The 14,773-nt window shown below is 40.2% G+C and overlaps 1 protein-coding gene across 1 annotated transcript in view; it reads left to right on the forward strand.

Moving 5' to 3' along the window:
* The window catches only part of LOC122223988 (amyloid beta precursor protein binding family B member 1 interacting protein), a 98,815-nt gene that overhangs the window by 46,662 nt on the left and 37,380 nt on the right, over positions 1 to 14,773 (forward strand). Inside the window, exons 4-7 of the mRNA XM_042945156.1 lie at positions 266 to 558; positions 1,900 to 1,977; positions 8,144 to 8,303; positions 9,478 to 9,599. Coding sequence (XP_042801090.1) covers positions 266 to 558; positions 1,900 to 1,977; positions 8,144 to 8,303; positions 9,478 to 9,599 — 653 coding nt within the window. The remainder of the gene's footprint in view (positions 1 to 265; positions 559 to 1,899; positions 1,978 to 8,143; positions 8,304 to 9,477; positions 9,600 to 14,773) is intronic.

Below are 14,773 nucleotides of genomic sequence, written 5' to 3' on the forward strand. Positions count from 1 at the left end.
AAACCTAAGAGACTCTTAAATACAGAGAACAAACAGAGGGCTGCTGGAGGGATTGTGGGATGGGGGGATGGGCTAAATGGGTAAGGGGCATTAAGGAATCTACTCCTGAAATCATTGTTGCACTATATGCTAACTAACTTGGATGTAAATTAAAACATAAATATTTAATTTAAAAAATGAAAATTCTTTAAAAAATGGTCTTCTTTCTGTTTTCCCAGGTAGAAATTGTTACTTTGATCATTAACGTGGTGATTTTTCCTATCAGAGTCCTTAAATGCGCTGGAAGACCAAGATTTAGATGCTCTCATGGCAGATCTGGTAGCAGACATAAGTGAGGCTGAGCAGAGGACAATCCAGGCACAGAAAGAGCCCTCTCAGAATCAGAATCATCCAGCACCCCTGAACATACCAGATTTCAGCGGTGCAGCCGCTCTTGGTTACGGAGCAAATGTTGCTGTAACTAGTGTTAGCCAGTATGAGGATGATTTACCACCTCCGCCGGCTGATCCCATGTTAGACCTTCCACTGCCGCCACCACCTCCTGAACCTCTCTCTCAGGTAAGTGTGTGGGGCAGGGATGGCAGGACTCTTGACCTCTGCTACCCATGGTCTTTGACTTTCTTCAAAATGACAGTTACATTCATAATTACCTAATTTCTGAGATACTTAAACAAGGATACTGAGTACGTTTGTTGCAAAGCCAGAGTCCTCCATAAGAAGACACATTGGTGTGTATAAAGAACATATTGGGGACATACTCAGGAATTATTATAGCTCGGCTTAAGTTTATATTTGTATGCGACACTCCCTGATAGTACTCAACCTTTTAGGGTAATGTTTTATTAACTTGGCATGAGCAGTGCAACCAATTTTATATCATGTCTCTGTCTCTGGTGCTTGCCCAGTATGTAAAGAATTGAAAGCATTCCTCACATACTTCTGAATTGAACTAAATGGAATTTTGTTGAATTTGGCTACCCTGTTCAGTAGAGCAAATATATCTATGAACTATTGGTAATCTCGTAGTTGGGTGGAGTGAGGGTGGAACATTTACTTACAAAAATCAAAGGGCTTTAGGAGCACCTTGGTGGCTTAGTCAGTTGAGCATCCAACTCTTAATTTCAGCTCAGGTCTCATTATCCCAGGGTTATAGAATTAAGACCCGCATTGAGCCCACACATTGGGCTCTGCACTGAGTGTGGAGTCTGCTTGAGATTCTCTATTTCCTCTCTCTCTCTCTCTTTCTCCCTCTCCCTCCCTCCCCCTCCCTCTCTCTTCCCTCTCTCTCTCTTTCTGCCCCTCTTCCCCACTCATGTGCTCTATCTCTCTCTCTAAAATAAAAAAAATAAAAACAAAGGGCTTCAGGCTCATAAAATATTTTACTCTCTTTTCTGCCTGCTCACATGTGTTTGTCAGTGTTTTCTTGGTGAATTATAAGTTTAGGTTTGAGTTTGAGTCTTAACTTTTAGAAAACTAAGGACCCCTTTAGGAATCAAATAAAAACTAAGACTCGCAGAAAATGTATGCTGATCCAGAAAAATGTATATAATCTCAGAGAGTACTCAAATCCCTTGAGATCCACCTGTAGATTCCTCAGGTTAGACTCCAGCTTTGAGCCACTCAGAGATTTCTGTGGACTAAATATGTGAAGCTCTTTTAGAGTCCTCATTTTATCTTTGAAGTTACTATTTCTAAGATACAAAGAGTGACTGCATTCTACATCTTTGGGTTGAACATTTTTGTTATGGTTATTTAAATTCTGAAAATCAAATGTGAAATTCGGTGCCTCCTAACACAGCCTTTTGTCAACATAAAGTAACTAACACATTAGCCATGGCCCAGGTACTTTCTCACTGCTGTTCTCTAGTGGATGGTGTTGAATGTCTTGCTGTTTTACAGGAAGAAGAAGCAGCCCTAGCCAAGGCTGATAAAATTAAGCTAGCATTGGAAAAACTGAAGGAAGCCAAGGTCAAGAAGGTAAACTATGAATCACTTTTGCATGGGGCAGTTAAGTTAATGACATTTACGCTTAATGGGAAAAAAAAAAAAAAACTAAAATTTCTAGTGGTGTTTTCCAAATAGGTATAAATTTTTTTTTTAATTTTAGGACAGATAATTACATAGTTATTCTTTCTGTGACATCAGTTGGCTCATTTGTGATTGATAAAGAGGGATCTATTTAATACAAATGTGGAAGTTTCCAAGTTTCCACCCCCAGGGCTCCCTCCCCTGGAGGCACCCTCTTGTTCTGCTCAGCTGTCATGTAATAGCAAGTGGTGCCACCTTCTGGGCCCACTTAACTGGGTCAGAGCTTCGCTTCCATTGGCTTTCCCTTAGTCAGCATTTCCCCAGTTGCTTTTGTACATTTTTCATCACCCCTGAGGCAACCTCCAGCCCCACTGCCCGCCCTAGATGTCCTGGTTATTTCCTGAGATCTCAAATGTTTTGACTAGTGCTCTGGGTTCAAAGTTGCATATATTTTGAGTGATCTGTCTAATCCTATTCTCCCAATAAGCCTGCAGTTTCTTTGTGTGTTTTCTGCAGACTGTAGGCTTTCCAGGAACACATATATTACATTATCATAGAAACACATGTATTTAACCTCAGTAGAATTGCATACCTAATAACAGCTAAGTGTTAATGATAGTTGATTTGGTAACTTAGAAGAAAGATGAAACAATCTTATTTCACTTCCTGAAGCATATGCCATGTCTGAGACCACTTAAGAACTTCTTACTTCTAGCTGGGTAAATTGTTCTTTTCACAGAGCATAAGACCTTATATTCCTGCAGTACCTATCAGGGTTCCTTGGATGAAAGTGTTCAATACATGCTGAATAATATTCAGTAAATAGTCCTTGACTATCCCTGGGTTCAGACATTCAAGGTTCATGTGTGAAAGTCTTCCCAGATCAGTCTGGCTCCATTCATTCTAAACATGCATGAAATTCTTTACCATTATTCTTCCCAGTTCTCTACATGTGATTAAATTCTATGTCAGTTATTGGAATCATACATCCTCAGCTGCCTTGCCCTTCTGTCCCCTTGTACTCATCTCATTAAGCCCTGGCTAACTCCAGCTCTCCTCCTACTCAGTCTGCCCCTCACCGTGCTTAGGCTTCCCAACAGTGCAGGCACTCTCCCACTAACCTAGGAAACAATTTCTACCTGTTCTCTCCTTTAAAACTTCCAATACCTTCCACATCCACATTCTCTCAGCTAATGATGTTGCTCCCTGTTGCAGTGAGAAAATAGCAGGATTTAGAAGGAAGGTTCCATAAGCTCTTGACACATTTATCTTCCTGCCTGCCTGCACCTGTGACATAGAGTCCATAGTCTTTCCTGTAACTGTTGATGAGCTGTCATGTTTCGGAGACCAACTTCTCATGGGCTCCAGTTCCCATCCTGTCTTCTTGCCCCTCCCATGCTAAAGCCTCCCATGGTGCCCCATCTCACACAAAAAAAGCCCAATCCTCACAGCAGTTTGAAAGCCCCTAGATGGTCTGGCTGCCCGCTGTCCCCCACCACTTACCCCATTCTTGCTACCTGGTCTCACCATTGGTCTTCAGACACTCCAGGAATGCTCTGGCCTCAGGACCTTTGCACTTTACAGTGTCCTACCTCAAAAGCTCTTCCCCAGATACTGGTGGGTTTTCTCTGTTCCTCTCCTAGGTCTGGTCACCTTCTCAGGGAAGCCTTCTGATCTGACATTGCACTCACACGTCACCACTACCCCCACCCCTTCCCACTTTCTTTTTCTCTTCTGTGCTCGTCACCATCCAGCATACTATCTACTTCTATTTATTGCCTACATCTCCTCCTCACTCCCACAGAAGTTCCTCCAGGGATTTTTGTGTTTTCTTCACTGACACATCTGCATCCCATAGAACAGTGCTGGGTTTACAGATATACTCCAGTTCAGGCCATGTCTCTTCCTGTGTAGAGTTAAATTCTAGAGAGGGAGTAAGTGTTAGGAGGAAGGTAAAGCAGAAAGAAGTGATGGAGAGTACCTGAGCCACTCCTAGGTGGACCTAGTGATGGGGGAGGCCTCTGTGAGGAGACACCACTTAAGCAAAGACCTGGGCAGCAAGAAGAGGCCAGCTCCCCCTGCACACAGCTGGGGAGTGTCCTGGGCAAGCTGGGTGGCCACTGTTCAGAGAGCCATTGAGTAGGAGGGAAAGTTGAGGAGGAGTTGAGGTCAGAGAGGCAGGCCAGGCCACACAGTCTCACAGACCCAAGGAAGAGTCTGGAATGTCTAAGTGCATTGGGAAGCCATTTGAGGGTTTTTAACCAGGGATAACATCTGGTTTTCAGAGATCATCCTGGATACTTCATGGAAACTGGAAAGGATGACAAGCAGGGTGGCCTGTTCTACAGCCCACATTAGCACAGTGGCTCCCTGGACATAAACGTGGGCCACAGTGGGTCACTAACTTTATCTGTAGGGTAAAAACACAGAAGGAAATGAGTACAAAGAAAATTCACAATTACTTAAACTATTTTAAAACACCAGACTGTTTGTGAAAGGGGGGCCACATTGGCTATATTTTCAGAGGGGAAGTGAAAAGAGAAGTCGATTGTTAGATAAAAAGGTAGGACAGCTAGCTTGCTCAGTCGATTTGCTTCAACTAGAGGTTAAGAGACTGGGAGGAGATAGCAGCTGTTTCCTGCAGCGTATCAGAAAGCCAGAGAACTTCAACCATAATTTAGGTGAGGTAAATTGTAACGGTAAACACAGTGCACAACCTGTCTTGATTCAACGAAGATGTCAAACAAAGCCACTCTGTACGTTTGAGTTGTACGTTTGGTCTGATTTCAGACACTCCAGATACGTTCCTTAAAACAGAAACCTGTGAGCACAGAACATTAAGAAAATAACAGAGACAAAAATAAAAAATAAAAAAAAAAGAAAATAACAGAGACACACTTGTACATTACTAACATGACTAAGATGTACTCATACATAGTCTGCAACATAGAAATGGAGTCTGAAGTACTCTGTAGTACTCAAGTACTCAAGTACTCTGTAGAGTGTTGACATCATTTTGGATTGCAAATGATGTACATACAGCTTATGTTACAAAGCTTTTGGAACTGGAAATGGGATCAGACTCACTCACTAACTTCATGTGTTTGTTCATTTGCTTTAAAGCTCGGTGACACAGGAGAGCAATTCCATGTGTCAATTTTATCATGGAATCAAAGAAAATGTATATCATTTTCTTTGTATATGATGTATAGGATCATGTATATGATTCTAGGATATTCTTTTATTTAACAACTTGCAAAAGAAAAAGAAGAAATGATAGAAATCATGAAGTTCTTACTGTAACAGATTAGAAAGGGGAGGTTTTTTTCATTCTTGAATCATTCTATCCTGTATCAAACAGTATAGATATGAAAAGCGCTCTGCTTGCTCAATCACATAACTGGGATGTAGCAATATTACGTGTTAGTGTAGCTACTCTTCAGCTTGTAAATGTGACAGAAGCTGTGAAGAATAGTAAATACAATTTCTTCCTGCTAAAAGTTGCCAGCCTTCTCTTGTTTTTTTTCTTTATTTTCCAAGTTCTGTAATTGTAGACATTCATAACTACATGTGGATTAAATTTAGTTTGCAACTTCTGCCAAAAAAAATAAAAAAAAGTTTCATCACTGTGAAATTATGTGATTCAGTTTTTGTCCCTCTATCTAAAAACAAAACAAAACACAAACATATGTTTTCTTTTCTCAAGAATACCTAAGCAAAAATGAAATGTGGTCAAACATCATTATTTTTTCCATCATGGAGATTAAGTCTTCTAAATTCTAACATTGGCCGTGTTTTCTTAGGACATGTAGCTACTCCACATCAGTAATTCTCAGCAGAGGGGTTCCTGGGTGGCTCCATCAGTTAGGCATCTGACTCTTGATTTTGGCTCAGATCATGATCTCAAGATTCGTGAGTTCAAGCCCCACGCTGGGCTCTGCACTGACAGATTTCTCTCTCTCCCTTTCTTTCTGCCCCTCCCTCGCTTGTATGCACTCTCTCTCACTCTCTCTCTCTCAAAAATAAAGAAATAACCTTAAAAAATATTTACAAAAAAATACTAATAATTTTCAGTAGAGAGCAGTGGGTAGGCCTTCCACAGAAAATAAATCGTAATAAAGCCCGCTATTTGAGGATTTTGTGTTTCTGTACAACCCTCCATGCTTCATGCCTCAGGTCAGATGAATGTTTCTTTGACTTTGTGGCACTTGGACCTATCGTTTTAAATACATCAAAAGACAAACATACAGGAAAAAAGCAACCTTCCAACAAGACGTTTCTGGGCTACAGGTTTTATAGGTTTTCAAGGGAGAAAAAGTATTCTGCAGACAAACCTGGACTAAAGGTCTAATTTGAATGATCCTGTGGAGAGGATACGCACTTTTGCTGCCCTGATGTCTTATGTTTTCACTCTCAGTGTGCAACTGTTGAGAAGAAGGCATATGCTAACTTGTGGTTCCTTCGGGCCCCTCACCCAGATTTCTATCTCCACCCATACCCTGGGTTTCTGTCAGTAACTCTGCATAACAATCCACAAGATTGCGCTCTTCATCCTGTTCCCTATAGAACGTTTTGGAGATCAAATTAGGTGGAAGTAGGACAGGAGAGGCAGTTTCTCAGGGGCTCAGAACCTAACCCAAACTTTTGGGGAGGGAGAAATGTTACCAAATGTAACATTTCTCCAGACCTTCACTTTTTTAATAGTGGTAAGTCTCATCTGTGAATAACCAGTACAGACCCTAGACAAACAGAATAGGCAGAACTTGTCTTTATCTGTTTCACACTTCTCTTTTCAAGTTAGAATAGAAATGTAAGTAAGCAAGAGTGGTACCAGGCAGTTCTGGTTAGGGATGTTTCCAGGAATTCTCTGTATAATGTGTATAGTTGGAGACACCTCAGGCTGATGGTCAGTCAGGGCAGTGTTGTCTGGAAAGGAAAAGGTAACAACATCTGCTTCCGGCATGGCAATCAGAGATAGACTCCAACTTGATTGACTCTCACTAATGCTAATTCCCATGTAATTAGGTAGGATCAGTGATCTTGGTAAAGACTAAAATAAGAACACAGGGCTTTCTAGGAGTTGTAGGAAATCTTCCCCAAACATATGTGTGTAGTAAATTGGGGCTCAGTGGGCACATTTCCGCTGTTCCTTTTGAAGACTGGCTATATAGCACCATCATAATTACTTCATGAATGAATTATCTTATATTAAATCAGAATCATGGTCTCTCTGGAGTGGGGGGGGGGGGGGTTCGGAATATTTTATAACTTTGACAAGTTGCCTGGGAAAAATCAGTGAAATCCTATGTCCTTATTGAAGATGAGTAAATTCTGCTCCCACCAAACCCTCCAGATTTGGAATGGGATAACTATCAATTTCATTGTGAACTCAGTGCAGTAGAATTTTTTTAAAAAATGGAATGAAAAGTAAATTTGATCATTAATTTGCCTTCATGCCTCCATAATTCATTTTGCTTAATCCACCTCTAATCTCAAAGATACTCAGCTATGACACAGTCTGTAACCCTCCCGTAAGGCCCCTCAGTTGTATTGTGTCGCTATGTACTCTTGACCTTCAAAAGAATTGTAGTTTAACCAACTTGATCTTTTCTGTATCTTAGAACTCTTGGGTTGCATGAAATAGGACTCAACTCCAGCTAAGCAAAAGAAGAATTTATTATAGACATGCTTTCAAACAAGAAATGCTTCTGGGCTCCTGGATGAACCTCAACAAATATAGAAAGATATCAGGAGAGCAGGAAGTCAGCACTTCTTTGATCCTGTTTGTTTTCTGTCTGCTTCACCAGAATGCAGGGTCTCTGAAGGCTGGGCAAGGACTTTGTTTATTATGCGTTTTTTTCAGTTTGGGTTTTTTTTGTTTGTTTTGTTGTGTTGGCTTGTGGGTTTTTATTTTTGGTTTGTGAATAGGTTTTTCCATCTCCATATTTTTTGCACCTTAAGCAGTACTAAGCATATGAGTGAGTTCATATTGAGTGACTTTGCAGGAGAGCTTCTTACTTAAATTCACAGAAATAATAACAACTTTGAAACCTTAATCTTCATGGCCTTCTCCAGTTGCTGAAATTTACTAGCTGCCCTGTGGCTTTATCCTCAGCTTGTTGTCAAGGTGCACATGAATGATAACAGCACTAAATCGTTGATGGTGGATGAGCGGCAATCAGCCCGGGATGTTCTAGACAACCTTTTTGACAAAACCCACTGTGACTGCAGTGTAGACTGGTGTCTTTATGAAATATACCCAGAACTTCAAATTGGTAAGTCCCATCGTCAGTGTTAGACTGTGCTCCAAAAACCTGTGGGTTTGCTTTTTTACGGGTTTTGGTCTCTTATTAAGAAGAATTTGGTTCAAGACTATCAGGATTTCCCATAAATCACTCCCCTTATGGCAGATTCAGTGCTTGACTCTTCATTCCTTTGTGGTGAAGAGCCTCAGATTGTAACAAGTAGCCAGACCTTGGGGGATGTAAACACTATTATTGCCACCGCTGTAGTGGTTCCATAAGAAAGAGAAAGTGATAGGATGATACGTCTTACTGCATGCTTAGTAAGTTGAACATATTGTGGGAGGGCCTGGGTATCTGTCAGCTAATGTCTCTTTAGAGTTTGCGTCTTTACACTATAGTGTAACTCTGCCATACATCAATGTTCATTTCCCCTTCCACCGTCCCCACTCACACTTTGTTTAGTTGAAGAGGCTCAGCTCCAAAGAGCAAAGGACAGTTGGTAGAATTGGAGTAAAAAAAAAAAAAAAAAAGTGAAAAAGCAATTAAAGAAATACTCTTGTTACTTCTCTTTGTTAAAATCACTCAGAACAGTTGTCTCTCTCAGGAGAGCTTGGTGGAATACAGAATTACCTGCCTTCAAAGCTTTCAGTGAATTTTTTTTTTTGAATGAATGAAATGGTGTACACTGAAAGAATCTCTTGAGGTATTTTGCAACTCTCTGAGTCAAATAGAGAAATGAAAGCCTTCCTGTATGTTTAGGTTTGGTTCAGATATGCGTATGTAGTTTTTAGTGTCTTTGGGGGGTGATGTTTCAGAGAACATATCACATGTCTCATAGCCTCCTTCAGAGTTGTTAAGCCAATTATTGCTTCATGGTCCTCCTTATGGATAAGATGTTTACCTCCATCTGAGACTGTTTAAAGTGAAAAGTAAAAATGCAGATAAGAAACAAGTGCAGTGGCTGGCCATTATCACGATATTGTATGGTCGTCTGCCATGTTTTTTTGTGGAAAATAAGTTGAAGACCTGACACTGAAGAAGAAACATAATAGGGGTGTTACAATGTGACATCATGGAAGAATTAGGAATTTCTAAAAACCGATGAGAAGAATGAAGCATTGTATTTAACTCAATACTAGCTTAATTCTCTGTTGGAAACCCTAATGTCTTGGGTTGGAAAGAATGCTTTTTCTTGTTTCATCAGAAAGGGTTTTTGAAGACCATGAAAATGTTGTTGAAGTCTTATCAGACTGGACAAGAGACACAGAAAATAAAGTGCTATTTTTGGAGAAAGAGGAAAAATACGCTGTATTTAAAAACCCCCAGGTAAGATAACTTGTATATAGTTAAACCATATAAAATATGGAGGATTTTTTTTAATGTCACCTGTGTACTAACAAACATCATTCATTGTCTCACAAAATATTGCAAATATATTCCTTTAAAAAAAACACACACACACACAATCCAGGGACACCTGGGTGACTCAGTCACCCAGTGTTAACTCAGTCAGTTAAGTGCCAGACGTCGGCTCAGGTTATGATCTCACAGTTTGTGGGTTCGAGCCCTGCATCAGGCTCTGTGCTGACAGCTCAGAGCCTGGAGACTGCTTTGGATTCTGTGTCTCCCTCCCTCTGTCCCCTTCTCTCTCTCTCTCTCTCTATCTCTATCTCTATCTCTATCTCTATCTCAAAAATAAATAAACATTAAAAAAAAAAATAAAGGAATGCCTGCGTGGCTCAGTCAGTTGAGCATCTGACTTCCACTCAGGTCATGATCTCATGGTTCATGAATTCGAACCCCACATTAGACTCTCTGCTGTCAGCACAGAGGCCTCTTACATCCTGTCTCCCTCTCTCTCTTCCCCTCACCTCCCTTTCTTAAAAATAAATAAACATTAAAAAACTTAAAAAAAAATTTTTTTTGTTACGTTTCTTTATTTTTGAGAGGCAGAGAGACAGAGCATGAGTGGGGGAGGGGCAGAGAGAGAGGGAGACAGAATCAAAGGCAGACTCCAGGCTCCAAGCTGTCAGCACAAAGCCCGATGTGGAGCTCGAACTCATGAACCGTGAGATCATGACCTGAGCTGAAGTCGGATGCCTAACCGACTGAGCCACCCAGGCGCCCCCCAAAATTTTTTCACTTAATAAAAATACACAAACTCAACTCTTAGGTCATATGTAAACTATAATAGGCCCTTAAAGGATTCAGAAAGAATAGAAACCATTTTGTTTTTTTTAGATCCAGCATCCAAAGCATATCTGTCTGTTTATTAATCCTCTTCTTCTGTCCTTACTTCTATTTGGCTACATTAATTCAATATACCTTGATGCACTAAGGGTCATGAATGCTTCATGTTTTAAACACTCTTTTTTGTTGTTGCTAATACTTGGTGCTTATTGATGCTGGGATTACTAAAGAGGGCACCTGGAAAATGTACCATTTATTGTGATTTAATTCTGTAAACAGTCTACGTAATGAAAAGCATTATTCTCCGGGGAGCCTGGGTTGCTCAGTCAGTTAAGCGTCCAACTCTTGATTTCGGCTCAGGTCATGATATCGAGCCCTGCCCTGGGCTCCGTGCTCGGTGTGGATCCTGCTTAAGAGTCTCTCATACTCCCATGTGCTCATGGTCTCTCTCTCTCTCTCTCTCTCTCTCTCTCTCTCTCTCTCAAAAAAAAATTTTTTTAAAAAGCATTGTTCTCCATATTTGAAAAAGCTTCCTTCAAGTCATGTGTACAAGGATGTCACAGAAATACAGGCCTTTTCCCACTGTGGCCTCCAGCCGACTGTAATTGCATGAGGGTCATTAAGTCTTTTTTGGAAAGTCAAAGAACATTAAACACAGACAAGATCATTGGGGACATCCAAACACCTTTATATTTTACAGGTTAAAAAAACTAAGTCCCATATCACTAGAGGCAGAAATAGCAGGATACTAGAGCAGCTTTCTTGTGAGAAAATGCTCTTTCCCCTGTACTGTGCTTTTTTCTAGAGTCTTCTCTAGGTTTTGTGGTGGTGCACTGACAAGAAAGCAATTAAATACTATTGTCTTTGACAAATATTGAACAATAAAAGTATGGTTGATGCTTGAACAACACAGTGTGGGAGGGACGTTAGGGGCACCGACCCCCTATGCAGTTGAAAATCTGTGTATAACTTTTCACTCCCCAAAAACTTAATTACCGATAGCCTGCTGTTGACTGGGAAGCCTTACCAATAACATGAACAGTCAATTAACACATATTTTGCATATTAGATGTACTATTCAGTGTGTTCTGACAATAAGCTATGGAAAAAATATTAAGGAAAAAATCATAAGGGAAAGAAAATACAGTACTGTACTATATCCCCCCCACCCCGCCAAAAAAAATCCGTATATAAATGAATCCATGCAGTTCAAACCTGAGTTGTTCAGGGATCAACTACAAAGTTTTCCAGTTGTAACTACCTTCAATGGAATGGTTTAATGCCTGTATTAGTTAGGGTACCATCTTAGCTTCTGTGACAAAGAGACTCCCTAGATCAGTGGTTGAAACCAGCTAGAAGCTTTATTCTTTCTCACGTACCAGTGCAGACATAGGTGGGTAGATTTAGTAGGAGGCTGTGCCATTCTCAACAATGGCTTCTGTCTCTGGGCCCAAGGCAGCTTTTCCACCTGGCCATTTCCCAGTTCTTAGGGAGGGAATAAAGAGCCAGGGAACTGCACAACCACACGTTTACTGGAAGGACCTGGAAATGGCACTTTTACTTCTGCTTCCATCGCATTGGCCAGAACTTAGTTACAGGGGATTTTGAGCTACACAAGAAACTGACAATACAGTCAATTTGAACAACGATACACATAACTAAAATCGGGAGTTGTATTCAGAGTCACCACTTTGCACAGTTCCTCCACAAAGAAGTTTTCACATTGAGTCTATAAAAATGGTGCCCAGCGCTGTGTAACATGGCTATAATATTGTATAACCAAGAGGAGAAAGAAGAGAATAAGTATAGGCGGATATCTGCAGCTTGCCATGGCATCTAATGAATCAGTGCACAAAACATAACTACATGCTGTGAATTTTTACAAAGTGCACATCCCATTGAACTACCACCCACATCAAAATATAGAGCATGAGTGATACACCAGCAGACTCGCTTATGTCCCTTTCCAGCCATTGACCCCCATTACAAGAATAATCATGATTCTGACCTCTCTGGCCTCGGTTTTTCATGCTTTTTAACTTTGTATAAAATCATATCATAGTACTCTTTGGTGTTTACCTTCATTCCTTTTGTTGCATATGGCAGAACATGGTTTGTTCTTTTTCTTTGCCCTTTGGTATTCCACTGTGCATTTGTACCAAAATAAGTTTATCTGTTGTATTACTGATGGACATTTGATTTGTTCCTAGTTTGGGGCTTTAACAAGTAATGCTGTTGACAACACTTTTGTACCTGTATTTTGTTGAACATATGGAGACTTTTTTCTTGTGTAATACATACAAGTACAATTGCTAGCTCATAGTTTCTGCACATATTTAGTTTTAGGAGATACTGCCAAGCAGTTTTTCAAAGAGATTGCATGATTTGCCTCCATTAGTATTGTATGAGAATTACCGTTATTCCAGATCCTTGCCAGCCCTTGGTGTTGCCATTTAAAAAAAATTTTTTTAGCTGTTCTATGTGGGTGTGTCTTGGTATCTCCTATGGTTTTAAGTCAAATTTTCTGTTGCCAAAGGCTTGAGTACCTTTTCAAATGTTTATTATCGATTTTTGTGAAGTGCCTGTTCAGGTCCTCTGCCATGATTCTCAGCCTCTTACCAGAGGGGAAATGTGGCTCTCAAAATATCTCAGCATCAATTTGTGGTTCCTTTATCTCTTGGATCTTGGCCCCTTACATCCTGGTTGCCCCCATAGCTCTCCAAAACCTTCACACAGTTGTTGTTTTTTTAATCCATATTTTCAAGCTGTTCTTTTGAAGCTTTGGTCTAGCTACAAGCTACTGTATCATAGGAGGAGGCAGAAATCCTCCTGCTGAATTCTTCTGGATAATAATCTGTTCTTTAAAACCAAGTAAATAGATTCTTCTAATTTGCAATCACATTTAAAGACCATAATGGAAGTGGAAACATTTTTTAAGTTGCTGATATTAAGTATTTCCATTTTCTCAGTGTTTGGTTGGATAATGTATCTTCTGTTCAGTACTCCATGTGAATAGCTACTTCAGCGTGCTGACCTTAGGGCTCTTGCCTTGTTCCTGAAGTAGACTGTGACCATTCCCACATCGATGTCATGGCTCCTAAAAGGGAAGCTTTGTAATTTTGAAATACCCACAGTCCCTTTGTAAAAGCTGTATGCTGAGACCCTTTGATAGTTTTTAACAGAAACATTTTTTTTAAGTTTACACAAAAAGAATAACAAATCCTCGAGAAAAGTATTTCCAGAGTAAGTTTCTTAAAGAAATACAACCTGGAAATTCTTTTGTTTAATTGCCTTACATTTTTTCCCAAAGCAATGTCTCAAATCAGTTAATTCAAAAATCCAAATACATCCTGTATTCCATTTGGGTTGTTAATTCTTTTTCAAATGTAATTGTCAACATTTATATGTAGTAGTGAATCCCAGAACAGAGTAGTGAGAAACTGATACCTGCTTCCATTCCCTAGTCAGGACTATCTATACCTGTGGGCCTGCAGGTTTGATCATCCTGCCCAGCCGGCTTATGGTGCTGTTTCGGAACTATTTCAAGAGTTAGACACTGTGCGTGAAGAACTAGATTTAACCAGAAATTATAAAAGGAAAAGGCTGAGATTCTGAACAACTTATTTGTTCTTCTCAAAAGGTTTCAAAACATTGAATGTCTTTCCACTGTTGACTTATATGGTGAACCTTTACTGGAATGCACTCCGTTTACTTGGCTTTAGCAAATGTTGTGGAGTATCTGTTTACATGTTTAATCTGTGCTATCTGTGGAAGACACAAAAGCAAAGATACTCTTTGCCTCAGACAATTTACAGTGTAGCTGAAGAAAAAGATATGTACAAAAATAAGGACAGCATAGCTTCCAGCTTTAACATGAGAGTGGTGGAGGACAGAGACTATGGCCTGGTACAGTCTTAAGATTAAGTCCCAGCATGCAAAATGCTATTGACAGCACAAGAGAGCTTTAGTAAAGGTGTATGCTGAGAATTTTGGTTTTGTAATTACTGTATTACTTCATAATACACAAGGTTAGGAAAATGTCAGCTCAGTAGAGCAGTGAAACTAGGAACTTAGCAGTCAGGTAACCCATTCATCCTGTCCCTGAGGAAAAAATATACTCTGCACAGATGTACAGATGCAGAGGGAGTGCGTGCAGCTCAAGGCAAACCACAGATCTTGCCTGTTGACAGATACTGACTACAGAACAATCTCACCCTGATTTAGGACATGAGGGAAGAGGAAAAACCAACATTGTGTTTATGAGAAAATACTGCAGGACCCTGACGGGAAATAGCATCTCAAAGACATTA

The sequence above is a fragment of the Panthera leo genome, chromosome B4 (assembly GCF_018350215.1).
Source record: "Panthera leo isolate Ple1 chromosome B4, P.leo_Ple1_pat1.1, whole genome shotgun sequence".
NCBI classification, from domain to species: Eukaryota; Metazoa; Chordata; class Mammalia; order Carnivora; family Felidae; genus Panthera; species Panthera leo.